Source organism: Leuciscus leuciscus, assembly GCF_965113295.1.
Source record: "Leuciscus leuciscus genome assembly, chromosome: 25".
NCBI classification, from domain to species: Eukaryota; Metazoa; Chordata; class Actinopteri; order Cypriniformes; family Leuciscidae; genus Leuciscus; species Leuciscus leuciscus.
In genome coordinates, this window is record NC_138724.1 from 11621114 (window position 1) to 11638365 (window position 17252).

A 17252-nucleotide genomic window follows, 5' to 3' on the forward strand; every position below is an offset into this window, starting at 1 on the left:
CAATAATACTAACATCTGTTTTGGCCAGAAAAATGCTTAAGAATTTCCATTTTAGGTCTTTATTTATTGTTTATATACATTTTTGAGTAGTCAAGTCATTGTTCTGCATGCATGCTTGACTGATCTCAAAACTCAGTGGTTCGTTTCACAGCTGAATTCCTCTAGGAAGATTAGAGGCAGGTGAAAGAGAAAAAATGGGAACTTTTTGCCAAGAAAAGAATGTTCTCTATGTCTAAAACACTTAAAAGGCTTATCAGAACATTAACGTCAATGTAAAGCTGAGTGCAGCCCTCCTTTTACAATAACTCATGACTTAATTTCTTACTTTCATATACATTTTTTCATACCCCATTCTCATGATTATATCTTTCCTTCCATTTCACTTATACGTTTTGAATGTGGTATAGGCTCGATTTCTCTGTGAAATTTGTTTTATAATGCATACAATTAAAATGTTTTGATTATGACCTCAACTAACAAAACCCAAGGACTTTATAACAAATATGTCAGTGAAGCATAATTGCATGTGTATCTGATACGCGTACCACACGTTCCCATATATCCCAACCTGAATAAACGTCTTACCACTAAATTGCAGTGGAAAACCTTCCATTGTGTGACAGTTATACAAAACTCCAATTGGGAAACAATCTCAATGCTTGGTTTTTTTCTTTGCTATAGTTTCCATTTTAGCTTGAAATAACACAGTCATAAGCAAAACCAACAGCTTGACTTGGAATGAATTTGGTTATAAACACACTTGCCAGTATTCGCTATTTATTGCACAGATTCCTCATAAGCGCAGCGCTTGGTATGCCTGTACGATATGATTAATATAAATGACATTATTGTTATATTTTCTCAGACATCGTGGCTCTGTTAGCGACTGTCATGGTAAAAACATTAATAGGGGTATTATTTTCAGTGATGGTGAAACAATAATATTTTCCGTACTGTTAAAACAATCAACAACATTTGAATCCCGAGACGTTAAAGCTGGCTCCTGCCAACATCTGTAATACCTGACGGCCTACAAAAGAAAACTGCTACTTACCGGCAAAGTGTGTGTTAGTGAAACCCTGATTTTAACTCATTTTTAAATCAATAGTGGAAATTGTCATGTCAGCCAAATGCCATAGTATTACAGGCCCTGTTTGTAAGGTTAATTTCTGCACCACTGTTTTTAGCAGGTGCCGTTGGTCGGACAAAGAGATCTTTGCTAACTAGTTCTTGTCTTTGTAGGACCACAGCTACCTCAATGGAAAGAAAAGGACGTCTAAGAGACAGACCAGGGACCTCCCTTTTGTAAAGCTTCTAAACATTTCCATCACCCTGTCCCCGTACCTGAGTGTGGACTCGCAGCTGTTTCAGACCTCCATTCAGACGGGCCTTGAAGACTTCTGGCTGAGCCTGCCCTCAGGACCTCAGGGACGACTGGTAACGCTGTCTCATGGCTTAGCACTCTGTCTGTCTTGTCCTTTATGCACTGGAGTATGTGGGTAAATGACATGAAGCCAGTTATTTTAGTATCTTTGATATGCTATTTTCACAAAGTTTTGGGGACACTTTATTTTAAGGTTATATAGTTACATTGTACATACTCAAATGAGTACTGAGTAATGTTAATTAGCTACATGTACTTACTATAGAGTTACGGTTAGGGTTTGGTTTAGGGTTAGTTACTTTTAATTATGCATAATTTACTGTTATTACTACTATAGTAAGTACATGCAGTGTCACGTCACCTTAAAATAAAGTGTTGTCAAAGTTTTAGTAATTTTGTTGTGTTGGTTTAAGAAAATTATATATATATATATCTTGCTGTCAATCGATAAAAAAATAAATAAAAAATAAATAAAAAATCTGTAATTAATCACACTTAATCACGCTTAAAAACAGAGTTTTCATTCTTTTTATATTGTAATAATCTTACAGTTACTCTCCAAATTAATGTAGAAACAACTTAAAGACTTTTTATGAATGAAGGCCGGTATCACTGATACTAATACTGGTCTGATGTCTCTATGAATTTTTCTAAAAAAAAATGTTACATTAATGATAGACATCCAACATTACAGTATAATTTAAAGATATCCATTTCGACATTTATTAGGCTTTAAAAAAATGTAAGTGAACTTAAAACAATCTTATCAATCCATAATAAATGTCAAATTTACCACATGTTCTTATCAAAGTAAATATACAGAAATTGAATAAAGTTATCAAACACTTTACAGTCTTCATTATAAATTAAATATAAATGAATCCTTATTTCATCCTTAATCCTTTACTTTGATTCTTTTATTTTTAGTTATTTTAGTATTTTAAACCAAAATGAGAAATGGTGCCTTGGCAACTAGCTCAAATAAAATTCAAAATAAGTTTCAGGGTTTTATTTTAATTAGTTTATTTTAATTTCAAGTAGTTTTTTGTTTTAGTTTTAGTTAACGTTAATAACCATGTGTGATGCCTTTTTTTCAGGATCTATACATATATAGGGAGAAAGTATAAAATAAAAATGTGAGGGCGGTGCGACTGTCCTGATAATAATAATAATAATAATGAAAAATAGCCTCATTAAATTATTTTTTTATTCTCTTTTTAAGTAGTTTGGCAGTAGTTTTGAGAAGGCAAGGATAGTTCAGGTTATAAAATGTCATGTGGCGCAACTCAAAAAATTATGATTTAAATTCATGGTAGTAGTAAAAATATTTTTTACCTTAAATAATATATTTAAAAACTTTATAAAGATTAAGATGTGTACACTTAAATGTACTCAAGGTATAAGGGGGAAAAAACTATTTTACTTGATGGCTACATGACATTTAAGAGTCATTTAATCTAACCATTTCTTGAAAATGGTATAAACGTTTTTCAGAACGATATGACCTCAAAATAACTTCTTATTTTGAAAGAACTCAGCATGTTTTAAACTATTTTCTTATTTGTTATTTACCTACATTATGTTTACCTGTTCGTTATTATTTTGACTCTATTTCTCTTTCATAAGGTGCCTATGTTGACTCAGTGGAAAGGAAAGTACAGTGTGAAGCTCAACATCACCAACCCAAAAGCCACGAGTTGGTTTCTGGACAAAGTGGACAGCTTACATAGTCATTTGGGCATGGAGTATGTCATCCTGGAAGGCGGTGAGGGAAACTTTTTCGAGGAACAGGCATCGGTCGGGGATGAATACATCAGACTCCTTGCGGACCTGGCAGAGAAAATCGGGGACAATACCATTGTGACCTCAGGAACAAGGTATTTGGTGTAATTGTTTAAATAATCCCGATCAATCACTGAATTTGCCAAGTAGGTCATGGATCAACATCTTTGTTGGTCCTAAAAACTGATTTAAGGTTAGATTTAGGGCTGGGGTTGGGATTTACAGGTGGTACGATTAAGTTTGTATCACCGGAATGTTGTTCAAGGATCAACCGGAAATGTTAATCCAAAAAATGTGTCCCATTTGGCAAAATCATGACCATCAACTGCAACCCACTACAATTGAGACTTTGTTCAGGGAACCAAAATCTGTAGTTGTACCGTCTAAACCACCCAGATTTTTACAAACCTGATCCAAACCACATGCGTACGTGCGATTTGAAATCTGATTAAAATGGATTTTGGAAGATCTTATTTTATGATTTATCATGTTATCAGCACTGTGGATATACCATGTGCAACTACAGGCACGATTTCCAGTTTTTCATCCCCTCTTTCCGCATTAACAGCTACTCATATTTGTTGTAGAAGAAAGCCTCTTTGCATTTTTCTGACTCCAGTGTCACTCACCATTGCAAGATGCAACTTATATCGATTATGGTTTGAACAATCTGATCTATAATGTGCAATAGATCACATGTGGGAAGTCACTCATTTGAAAAATAACTTTCACATATGAAAAAATATTGGATAATGTGTCGTATTGTTTTGTAACTGGCCAATTTTGGTTGCACAGGTCCAGCCACAAACCGCTGTTCATCCGCATGAGCGCACTACAGTCAGACTGGAGTTACTCCGGCCTCAAGGGCATCATTCCATCCCTGCTGCATCACAGTCTCCTGGGATATCATTTCTTCATTCCTGATGCAGTAGGTAATACCTGCCCACACACACATGAATACACATTTACACACATTTATCTTTTGTGATGATGCATACCATAGATAAAGACAATATCATTTAATCAGCTGTCTTCTTGAGTCCTTTACAAAAACAAAGGAGTATCTTCACCGCTAACTGGCTGACAGTTGTATAGTACACAGGATGGTACGAGTAAATCTTTCGAGAACTTGACCAGGTCACACTATGGAAGCTTGTTTCCGCCACAGAATCAAAAACAAAAAGGTAATTGCGACTTTTTATCGTACAATTCTGACTTTTTACATCTTAGAATTGCGATAAACTCGCAATTGCATGTTATACAGTCAGAATTGTGAGATATAAACTCTTGGGTTTATAACACGCAATTGCGACTTTAATCACTTTAATCGTTATATATCGCAATTCTGACTTAATTTCTCAGATGAAAGTCGCAATTGTGAGATAAAAAGTCGCAATTATCTTTTAATATGTTTTATTCTGTGGCGGAAACCAGCTTCCATACATTTCACCCACAAATCAAAGGAAAAAAATATTATATTTTGCATTAAGAAAATTAAGCCTCTTTTTAGGACAGTTATGACTGTTTTACTTTGACAATTAGGCACATTTCACTCACAAATTCCTGTAATAATAAACTGTATAAATATGTCAGATGTTAAATATATTGATTTAGATTTTCAAAAAAATGCATTACAGTTCAGAATCATAACTAAGAATATTGGGAAAAGCAGCAATGACAATTAAGCACGAAATTCTCATGGAAATAATAATCCCCCATTGCAAAAAAATTCCTGATTATCCTAAAAAAATATTGTTTTTCTTCTTCTTTTCAATATAGATATAGACAGCACTTTATATTATATCATATACAATTTTGTATAAAACCGTTTTGAATAATCCTATATGATTATATATTTCTTTTTTTACATGTGAATGCATTTGCATTCCTCAATGGCAGGAGGCTCTTTCTCTGCCGAACTGGTTGCAGACGACGAGCTCTTCGTTCGCTGGCTGGGAATCGCAGCCTTTCTTCCAGTCATCAGCTTCCAGACACCTCCGTGGGTCTTTGAGAAGGAATGGGTGAGTGCAGCAAGGACGGGTCCTCGGCCCTATCCGGGTTTAGCTTTCAGTTAAGTCCCCCCCCCCCCCCCCCGTTGTGGTCAGGAAAGAAAAAGGGATAACATGGAGCTAAGTGTAATAAAGACTGAGTTCCCTGGTAGGAAAACTGGGCGCAATATGTTGACCATTGAGAGTTAAACGCCTCAGAATGAGAGATTTCTTTTTCACTCTTAACATAACATTAGGAATCTAATACTCATTCACTCCATGGTGTATCATGAGAATGCCCTTCTCCAAACACTAGCTAAATACATACCAGAATATCTAGTCTCAAGCACTGATATATTTGAGCCCATAGAGCACCGTTTGAGTTTAGGACCGGCACAGAGGATCCTCCAGGTGGCCGTTTTTCTTGCATTTCATGGTGTAATTGCCTGGCCTTTCCCCAACATCACCTGTGGTTAAGGGTCCATCTGGTCTGCATTAGTGTCTCTTTCAAATTTATGACTCTCAATCTTAACTGTAATGAGAACCGCTGCACCAGGAATAATGAATCGCTGGATAAGTGGAAAAGAAAATTTCCAGAGACAATTACAGGTTTCGTTTGTGATTTGACTTTGCAGTCCAGAATAGGGGGTGGATTTTTTCTAATCACTGGTAGAAGTAGATCTTTCAATGCATTTCACTGCTACGAATGGACACATGTGGTTATATTTAGCAGAAAGTAGAGGGACAGCTGACTTTGAAAATGAAAATTCTGAAAGCTAATCACTGCCATTACAATGAACAGGCACTGAAGTTTCAAGCTTAAAGGGATAGTTCACCCAGAAATGAAAATGAAGTCATCATTTACTCACCCTGGTGTTGTTCCAATGCCATATGCCCTTTTTTCTTATTTGTCAGACAACAAAAGAAGAATTTAATTAAATTTTTTAAATGTCCTGCTCGCGGTTGTCCATATAATGGCAGTGAATAGCGATCGGCATCAAGCTTAAAAAGTATCACGGAATATACGACACGTGTCGCATGGGATCATTCTAAGTGTTGGAATCCAAGGTATGTGTCACATGGGGACATTCTGAGATGCTTTAGCATCTTTTTTTAAAGCTTGATGCTGGTCGCTCGCTATTCATTGCCATTATATGAATGCAGGACATTTTTTATAAATGCTCATTTTGTGGTCCAAAAAACACAAAAACAATTTTTGGGTGAACTAACCCTATAAAAAAACAACACATTCTAAAGTATATTAAAAGTCCTCTTACGACTACTTGACATTTTCTCATTTTGTGTCTGAGGATAAAAGGATTTGGAATGGCATTGGGAGAATAAAATATGACAATTTTAGGGTGAACAATCCCTTTAAGAACTTTATGACTTCTATTTCAGTGAGAAAATAGTATTGGAACATGCAATGGTTTTGATCTTGGCTCATGGATATTATCTGGACAGTCTTAACCCATTTAAATCATAATTAATTAGTATTGATGTTAAATGTGCTGATCATACTGAAATGTTTTACTTGCCTTTATTTTCCATTCTGTTTGATTGGCCTCTGCAGGCAGTGTGTGTGTGTGTGTGTGTGTGTATGTGTGTGTGTACTAGCTTTTGTGCGATTACCCAACACCAACACCCATTAGAGACTCAATGACTATGTTGGGTCTAAATAGGAGGAAAACGGGAATGGAAGCCACAGGCCTGTTTTTCCCCATTTAAAATTAGACCGAACTCCGGCAGTTATTCAAAATTCATCTCATGAAACTTTTTTCAACTAGAGAATACATTTTTTATGAACGTGGTTTTGCTTTGTTTCCGTCACCAGAGGCTGGCTTAGGATGTTAACTGAAGGATGTGACCTCTCAAGGAATGTTAGAAACGAACCACAGCAGAACTAGACGAGAACAGTGTCGAACAAAACTCACATCCTCTTTCATATAAGTTTTATAAAGCATTCACTGACAGTCTCACCTTCCGTCTAGGTCCTAAACCTCACCAGATTCTACATAGCCAAGCACCACGACTTTGTCGTTCCTTTGATCCTGAAATACGCAGAAGAATGGCAAGAAGCTGGACACCCCATCTACAGACCGCTGTGGTGGCTTAGTCCAAATGACCCAATCACATTCACCATTGATGATGAGTTCCTCATTGGAGATGAGGTAAGCTGCTTCCAATCGGCCCATTTAGGAGTAAACTGAGTTTAAACTCCTTGCTCGAAGACAGTGACTGTGATTTTACCAAGAAGGACATGTTCCTGGATCATTTTTGGGTTTTGGAACAACACAGTCCAAACCTAACCTGAAATCAGATGGAGATTATATGTTTTCAGTGTTAATTTCGTCAACAAAAGTTACGTTTTTTAAAGAATTTTTTACGTCATCGGAATGATAAGAAACTTGGTAAAGGTGAAAACCATGGACATGATTCGAAAAGGTTAAATGGTCACACTTCTATTGGTCGTGGTCAAAAATAAGCACATGGGAGACGAATTTCATCTAGTGGAAACATTTGGTACTACACCCAAACAAAATCTTACTGAAAACAAATTTTTTGAGATAACAACCTCAAATTTGGAACATAGCTTGTTTAGATGTATGGCGTTGATTTTCCCACATTTTTTTAAGTAAAATGTGTTTTGGAAAATATATATTTCATATAAAGATTGAAAATCTTTTCTTGCAATTTTCACAGCAATAAATGTAAAACTAACTTTTTCCATGTTCACTTTTTAAACTTTTTTCGCTTCAGCAATAATCTGCCAAGTGTCGTCTATAAAAAGAAACCAAACAAGTCTTCGTTCCAAAGCATTAAAGATTTATGACAGTTTAAGTTGGAAATTTCATTTTCAGGTCCAAGCTCAAAAAGTGAATAAATGGATTATAACTACAGCATAAATATAATATAGTACCATAAAATCCCCTAAAAATACAAAATATTAAAGAAAAAACATTATCAAACTAAAATATAGTACATTAATTTCATGTCATTTTTGACGGCCATGCAAAGAGCACCAGAGGGTTATTATTGTATTCCTGAAGTTGTTCTCTTTTGTTTTCTAGGTTCTTGTTGCTCCGGTTACAGAGAAAGGAGCTTTACAAAGAGACATTTACCTGCCAGAGAGTGCCTTTCAGTGGCAGGACACTAACAATGCTCAAGTGTTTGATGGAGGGACGTTTCTGGAAAGTTACCCGGTCGGCCTTGGGGACGTGCCAGTTTTTGTTCGACGGAGATCCTGAGGCTTACTTACAACTTTTTTTCTATTTTCACTTGTGCTGATCTCAAATTGCACTTTCCATAAAGACCATTATCTGCGTCTCAAGGAATCCTGAGATTAGGTAGAAGATAATTTTACATTTGCACTTTAAAAATCAAAGTGATCTGTATTTTCTCATGATTTTTAGATCCCTCTCGTTTTTCTTCTCCACTTGTTTTGTTGTTTCATGAGATTTTTGGGGGGATTTTTACTCCTTCAGAACGCCGTTTACATTTGATAAATTTATAAAAAATCTTGAAAGATCTTATAGCCTCTTAAAGTTAAATTGCTATCATGAAATCAAACCCTTTGCTTAAAAACAATCAATGGAATTTTACGAAGACCAAACAATCGAATGAAAATTGAGAAAGACTCTACAAGGACAAACCAATGCGCTAAATGGATGAAGATGAAAACCTTAAACATCACTCATCTCAGCTGGGTTTTTACTTGAACTTTGCTGAATACTTGCTGTAGTTTGTAATGTTTTAACTGTACCTCAATTTCTCATGGTGTTTTTTGATGCAAATTTTTCAGCATGAACTGTGAGAGAAGCACTTATTGATTGAGGAGACTGAAATTAAGGGCTTTTAACGTGAATAGCACAATCATTTTTGTACTACATATACAAGAATATTGAAGATCAATCAATAGTAGTAGAATATGAGCCAATGGTAAATAATTTGTTTCATAGCTGTACAGTCTTAGTTTTAATGCAGAACACACAAGGACAAATTGTTTCTTCATAATGGTTGTTTTTGAGAGATTTTGATATTATGCTGATTTTAATAATTATTTGTTTAGACTCTTATAATTGACCAGATTAACCAATATGGTATTTCTAAATAGCCTATTAGTTAATTCATACTGTAGGACATTATTGAAGGTAGAATTAGAGTTTTGTATTTATATCACTTCAGACTAAACTTAATCATTCGTTGACGACGTCTGCCTTAACTTTAGAAAAACTTTGATGATTGTAGCGGCATTTGTACATTTTGTGGTCATGTTTAAAATACCTGGTTTTATGAAATATAGTTGCTAATTGTTAGAAAGCTGAATTCCACCATTACAAATGATTTTACAGCCTGAGGGCAACATTTGTCCTGTAGAATTGTGGTTTAAAGTGCTCCTATTATGCAATATTAAAGGTTCCTAAATTATTTTGGAGGTCTCCTACAATCGGTTTACATGCATCCAAGGTCAAAAACACTTTAATTTTTTCATAATATACATTGCAGCATCAGCTCTTTTCTCTCATTGTCTGCTTAAATGAAGCTCGATCAAGGATTCAGTCTACCCCCCTCCTTTCCGAGAGCCTACTCTGTTCTGATTGGTCAGATGACCCAGTCTGCTGTGATTGGTCTACTCTGCTCTGATTGGTCAGATGACCCAGTCTGCTGTGATTGGTCTACTCTGCTCTGATTGGTCAGATGACCCAGTCTGCTGTGATTGGTCTACTCTGCTCTGATTGGTCAGATGACCCAGTCTGCTGTGATTGGTCTACTCTGTTCTGATTGGTCAGATGACCCAGTCTGCTGTGATTGGTCTACTCTGTTCTGATTGGTCAGATGACCCAGTCTGCTGTGATTGGTCTGCTCAGTCTGCTGTGACTGGTCTACTCTGCTCTGATTGGTCAGAAGACCCAGTCTGTTGTGATTGGTCTACTCTGCTCTGATTGGTCAGACGGCCCAGTCTGTTGTGATTGGTCTACTCTGCCCTGATTTCGGTTTTCAATCTAATCAAGTGTTTACAGGTCCTATAGAATGGATTAGAAAAAGTTTTTTCCCACCCTTCTCAAACCGATTAAAACTTTAATCAGTTTGTGCATGTTAATTTCAATTGAGGCGCTTACAAGCAGCATTTTCATTCGGATTGGACTTTTAAATCGATTGTAATCGCAATACAATGCTCCATGTAAATGGACAGTAACGATGGCATCGATTTTACTGTATTAATTCGTGCATGAGTCCTCATCTTTTGGATGTGGATGTATCCTGGCCCCGCCCTCCTACGTACTTCCACTCAATTTTCATTTTCCTTCAGTACTCCGTCTGTATTTGCGGTATATTCTTAGGTTTTCTCAGGCCAAATTTTTACTGGTCCAATCAGCGAACAGAGGGAGTGGCTGAGAACGATGAGGTCGTGCGCTAGTTTGAGTTGTAGGGTTTATGTCACGACCAAATGTTAGCGATTGGTTATGACAGATCCAGAGTGGTTCTGGGCAGATCCAACCCGCCTTCAAGGAAGTTAACGCTTGTCAATGGAGAGTAGCCAGACTCTCTGTACAAATGAAATGTACGAGAGTCTGGTAGGACCAGGCTAAAGTGGATGTGCTTTCGCAAAGTAGAAAACAGCGACAACTACAGCGTTTGAGGGTCAAAGTAGACGTTCGCAGGCAGCCAATGAAGACCATAGGCTGGCATTATGCTAGTGTGTTACAAACATAGATTTGTAACAGAAAGTGAGACTTTTTCGGCACTTCCAAATTGATTCTTTCTTTTAGGAGACAATAAATGTGTTGTGCACTTTGATCTTTAAAACTTTGGAGACCTTTTACATTCACAAATAGCTATGTTACACACTGCATGAATGGCAACACTCGAAAAAAGCGTAATAGGGGCACTTTAAGTGAGTTTGGCAAAATCCAGATGGACTTTTAAAATAATTTGATAGATGTGCTGCTAATCAGCTTGTGAATCTCTTGTCTTGACAAGGTCCAACTTTGGATCATTGGTCCCTGTGCTAAAACACTAAATCACAATCACCACCATGTGAATCTACAGTGCAGAGAGAGGAGAACTTGATCAGTATCACCTGATACGTGTGGCCTACTGGGAATGTCCTCTTAATCATCACTGTGATTTTGAATGTTTACTGTATCTGCAGGTTTCTCAGGTCAAAGATATCAAATCCAAAAGAAAGAAAATGTCTTACGCCCCAGCGCACTGTTAATGTCTTAATCTCTTGATGCTCTTTTCATTTGAGCATTTACAGAAGAGACTAATTGTGATGATCTTATATAGAATGGTGTTTTGGGAGCCTTGTTTTGCTTGTATTTTATATTAAAATGCTACGCTATGAAAATGATATTCTGAAAAGTTCCCTGCTGAGCAATCTTTGACGTTTTCTTTTTAGAAATCAGGTGCCACAAGCCAATCAGCAATATGCATATATCATATGACTCTGCCATTCAACTTTTCTGTCTTCTGTTAATCTTAAAAATAGAGATGTCAATCTGCAATAAAGTTTACATTTTGTTACTGTATAGGAGCCTGTTGTTTGCAAACTAAATCCTATGAAACCTGTCAAGATCATCTCCCATTCATTCTACCCCAAAGTCAAAAGTAGCAAAGGAGAAGGCATAAAGAAATATAAACCAATTTTGGGAAAATAGCTCTTCTGTTGTTGATAAAAATTCTCATTATTATAAATTTGTTGAGGAAAATGTACTATTTTAAATGTTATGTTAACATGAATATTATATGTGTAATTTTACGTAGATATATTACATAATATTGCATATTATTATTAAATATTATGTACACTATTTAAACATTCAACGATTTAATCATTCAGGTGAAATATGTAATTAATAATGAAAATAACTGTTAAAATGGCACAATGCAAAATATAGCCATAGGCTTCATTGCAGAATAAAATATAATTTCTTCATTCACTTAAGTCTTGATCACATAATGACCACATGCATAATATATGTATACAGTATGTGTAGAATTGCATGCAAATAGAAATACACCAATTTAGAGGTGTTGGAATTCCCACCTTTGTCATTGTAGAAGTAGCCACCATCTGACCCTTCAATAAACACAGGGATATTCAAGTAAGCGTCCACTGTCACAGTATCAGTGGCTCTGCTGACGATGAAAACCTGCACTAATTCCTCTTAAACCCAATATAAATTATTTATAGTAGGAGCATGCAGACGGAATCATTTGGAAAACACATTCAGGGGGCCTTACCTATTCCATTACAGGCATAGGTAAAAAAAGAGACAAATTTCATGTGTAAGAATAGTTTACCTACACTCTAAAATTTGCTCTGCTGTTGTTTCACGAGTTCATCAGATAAAAGTCACATCATACAGCTAACTATACAAATGTCTTTCCTCGTAGACTCCACAGCTGCACACAAACTACACTAGTTGTGAAATTGTGGGCCGAGGCTATTAAAGTGAAAAAGGTTTTTTTTAAACTAGTGCGAAAAGTGTGTGGCATCTGATAATAGTTGAGATGCGGTTTGGAGAACTTTCTGTGTTTTGAATAACAGCATGCATTAGACCAAAATTTTTGCACATTAAACGTGCTTTCAGTCGTCTTCTGGCATTTTAACTACCTGTACCTGTACCACAATGGATGCTTACATTTTACATTTATGCATTTGGCAGACGCTTTTATCCAAAGTGACTTACATTGCATTTCAAGGAACACATTTACATATCAGTTCTTGCTTTCCCTGGGAATCGAACCCATGACCTTGGCGTTGCAAGTGCCAATGCTCTACTGTTTTAGCTACAGGGACGGAGTGATCAATACTGACCCTTTTCACAGACTCCGATTATGCGTTTCCACATCACATTTATAGCTAATCTAGTAAAGTTTTTCATATTTTCATTAAAAAGTGAATACATTACTTTGTGTTAGGCTATAATTACCTTAGTCAATGGCAAACAAAAAATTTACGCTGCTATGAGGATGTTTCTTCAAATACAGCGGCTCAAATACCCCCCCACGATAATAAGGGGATACCCGAGCCGTGCAATACATAATTAAAACACTTTTTATAGAAATGTATTACGCCTGTATGCGATTCAGATGACTTTTATAAAAACTGAACAAATAAGGGGGAAAAACACTGAATGCACCTTTAAGAATAGTAGCCTACCTATAAACATCCACCATATTTAGGTTGAAAGTGTTGATGGTCTTGGCAGACAAGAACGCAATCCCCGAAATATAAGCTGCTGTGGAAATGGGTTATTGAATGTCTTCACTGGGAGTAACACTGTAGAGAAAATGTGTGTGCTTCCTGTTTTGCACTTATGAGATATTTGTCACCTTGCAATGGTTTTAAGAGTCTTCCTGATATACGGTATCTGAGGACCAACAGAATATCCTCTCAGACCCGCAGCTAGCAGGGTGGGACAACTGTCTATGCGTTAGAAATAGGATGCAGGATACTATTGGGACTACCGGTACACGTATAGGAACTGACCTTTTATACAGTTCTCTTTACCTGAATGCTTCCATATACTGACAAATGAGAAGCGGCAATCTTGCAGGAAATTTGACTGGGAATATTATTTAGGCCTACTTGAGTCTTGCCTAGTGTTAAAAGAATGTTCTGGGTTTAATATAAGTTTTACTATCAAAAAAATATGAAATTGTGTATACAGTTGTGATGTAATTTCCAGTACAACCAATGATTTGGCTCCTAATAAAGGTTTTCCAAAGATTAGTGCAAACAATGTGAAAAAAAAATAAGACATATAAAGTGTGACAAAAATATATAAATATTAAGATGTCACTGATAGCCTTTATGTTGTGTAATATGATATAAATATACTAACCTACTAACTTATTTATTACAGTTGTGTTATATGATATATTAGGAAAATATACTAACCTACTACAACATATTATATACTTTGGTACATAAAACAGTTAAAGGAATAAAGCACATATATAATAACCATCTTTCTGTTTGTCACATCAAAGGACATTGTTTATATGTAGGCAACAGTTGACAAACATAGATAAATGTATGGCCCTGCAGCTATTTTACAGAGCAAAAACATAATTTAGTAGAGATTTCACGCCAAAAAGCCCTCCACACACTGTGATTAAATATGAACATATTACATGTTCAAGAGACGCCATCTACTGGAGAAACAAATAACATGCTTCATAAACAGCTTAATTAAAACAGCTTTAACAAATACATAGATAGGCCTACATTTTAGACTGGGTCACCACCACTCTTTTCAAATTATCATTAGTTTTATGTACAAACAATATTTTTATTGAATTTCAATTTTAAACCAAACAAAGGACGGACGGTTGTCTGGCTATCACCAGACCAAGCTCTGCCTCTTAAGATTGAACATTGGTCTTCCGGCTCTGGAATTGGATTGGATTAAACCCGCCAATTGTGCGCTAGGTCGATAAGCCAGTTTGTGATTGGTTCCCACAAATTTGTAAAGGAAGCAGCAGAGATAAATGTAGGGAACCAGTGGAGGAAAAGAGGACGTCGGATAAAATACTATTCACTCTCACGCGTTGAGACCTGTTAGTTAAAAAGTTCATCAACCAACAGATAAGACAAGGATCGATATTAAAAGTACTCTTTAAAATCCCTGCTTAAATATGTGGTTGGATGCAATTAAAAGCTGAAGAAAAGTCAATAAAAAGCAGCCGCACAAAGCTCTTTGCACCCTCAAGATGTGAATAGATAAAGTTAAAAAGGGTACATACTTCCACTCCCCGGTTCGGTCTGTAGGCAAAATGAAACGGATCTAGTAGATCCTGGACATAGTTCAAAAGTTCGTCCTTCACAATCTTCTCTAACGTCTTCATAGTGAGAGACGTGAGCGCCACTGGCCTAAAGTTATTAAGAGACGCTGGAGCTTTATTTTTAGGCACCGGGACAATAATTGAGTCTTTCCAAATGCGAGGAACGGTGTGGAGATGTAAGGACATTTAGAAAATAAAACAAAAAATGTCTGTTCAGCACAGTTCTTTAATATACGGCCTCCAAGGCCATCGGGGACAGGACTTTTCCTTTCCTTTATACCTCTGAAGAGTATTAGGACCTTGTTTCTGTCAACCTGGACTTTACCTTGCCCAGGGGCAACGTTATTCAAAACTGACAGCTCCTCACTAAAATCATGAATATTAAAACGATTATAAAAAGTGTTCAGGTCATTTGAGAGGGCAAGGTCTGACATGCCATTTAGGGAAATCGGACACTTCTTAGGCTGCATCCCCATCATGGCTTTCACACCCTCCCATAGCAGGACGTGAGTTACCTGTGCTCAGCATGTTCTCAACTTTGTCTTTATAATTAAGTTTTGCAAGCTTAAGTTCCTTTTTAGCTTGTTTTTGAAGTACTCTGTATTGAGTCATGTTACCTTGATTAAAACTAATGTTTCGATGATTAATTATGCTTTTGACAGATTTGGAGACCCACGGTTTATTATTTGGATATATGGAAATGAGTTTACGAGGGATGACTAAGTCCTCACAGAAAGCGATGTATGCAGAAACAGTCTCTGTGAGCTCATCAATGTCCTTACATTCCTTTTTTGATTAGATCCCAGTCAGTGCAGCCGTAACATTCCTGTAGACACTGGATTGAGTCCTTTGACCAAACCGGAACCCACTTCCGTTCCTGCTTGTTTCTCTTCAGTACCGGTTTGTAAGACGGAACCAAATAAACAGAGTTATGGTCAGACATGCTGAGTGGATTTATAAGCACCTTTGACAGAGGTCCAAACTTTTGGTCCATCGTGTTGCACAGGTGACATATTGATAAAAGTTACACAGGGACTTCCCTGGTTTACAGTTATTAAAATCGCCCATGATGAAATTTGGTGCTTCAGGTGAAATCCCCTGAAGCCGCTGCACGCACTTCACCATAGCCCGAGTTGCTAAATCTGCATTAGCCTTCGGGTGAATCTAAACAAGTGTGACGAATATCTGTGGGAATTCCCAGGGACCAGGGGAAGCGGCACCAAACAGTCTGAGCACTGATCCAGTTCCAGTTCCATGTTTCAACTTTATAGACCCCTTTTCAGTTGGTATTGTGGGCGGAGCTTAGGTGGATGCAGAACGATCCCTCTGGCCGCTTCACTAACGTTAGTTTGCAAGTTTTGTTAGCTTGTTTTTAAATAATGACTGGAGAAAATCAGATTTTATCTTAATGTGCAAGGTCACTCACTGTCCATGATTAACGTTAACGCACTTCTACACCTACCCGATAGAGAAACCGAGGGTAAAGAGAAACTGAGGGCATATACATATTTAGATGCCTATCCACAACTTTCCTGCGAGTCTTATTGGGCGTCGCCATGACACCCGATACTTCCTGTTGACGGTATCTCAGTTCCGGTTTAGCCTAACGCTTAATGAAGCTAGCACACAAGGGATACTCGCGTCAACTTTCTCTGGTGAAACTGATAATTGACAAGTAGTAATGCTGACAGATAAGCAATGGCTCCTTGTGGCTCAACTTGTACCGTTGTCGGGTGCACAAACAACACGCGAAAACTGAAGGATTTTATGAATGGGACCTGTTTCCAACATAAACGGACCCTCTACGCAGAAAGAGTTTTTCTTGTACTTAGAAAAAACTGCAGTACAACTGTATATATTTTTTTAAGTGGTATGTTTATTGTTTTCAATAATTTGAAAATGAATTCGAGAATTAACTTGAATGTGCAGCAATTTGTACAAATAGAGTATTTTTAGGGAGTATGTAGGCCTACTATATTTGTTGTAGCCATTAAATAAGAGCATTTAGTTTCATATTTGTTCAAATATTATAATGTCATTTTTTCCATCTATGTTGATTTTGAAAAGTGAACACCATGATAGGATGCATCGGGACTTCGACTTCATGCAGCTCTGCGCAGACCAATCGGCGGCTGACTTGAAGCAGTGCATGCCGGTTAGAAATTTTGTCTGACTTGATACAGCGCCGACGCCACGTGACTGTGATGTATGCCATCAAAGTACCGCGAGAGCGATTCGAGAGTAGCCGGAGAACTCAGCCAGCGCAGCTTCTCAAGAGCGGCTGCACTGGGCTGCAGGAG

The 17252-nt window shown here is 37.0% G+C and overlaps 1 protein-coding gene across 1 annotated transcript in view; it reads left to right on the forward strand.

The window, feature by feature from the left end:
* Nucleotides 1-12001, forward strand: part of LOC309491039 (SITS-binding protein) — a 34580-nt gene extending 22579 nt beyond the window's left edge. Inside the window, exons 5-10 of the mRNA XM_082160447.1 lie at nt 1243-1437; nt 3011-3261; nt 3962-4098; nt 5066-5187; nt 7146-7325; nt 8226-12001. Coding sequence (XP_082016573.1) covers nt 1243-1437; nt 3011-3261; nt 3962-4098; nt 5066-5187; nt 7146-7325; nt 8226-8402 — 1062 coding nt within the window. The 3' untranslated portion in view covers nt 8403-12001. The remainder of the gene's footprint in view (nt 1-1242; nt 1438-3010; nt 3262-3961; nt 4099-5065; nt 5188-7145; nt 7326-8225) is intronic.
* Nucleotides 12002-17252: the final 5251 nt, after the last annotated feature.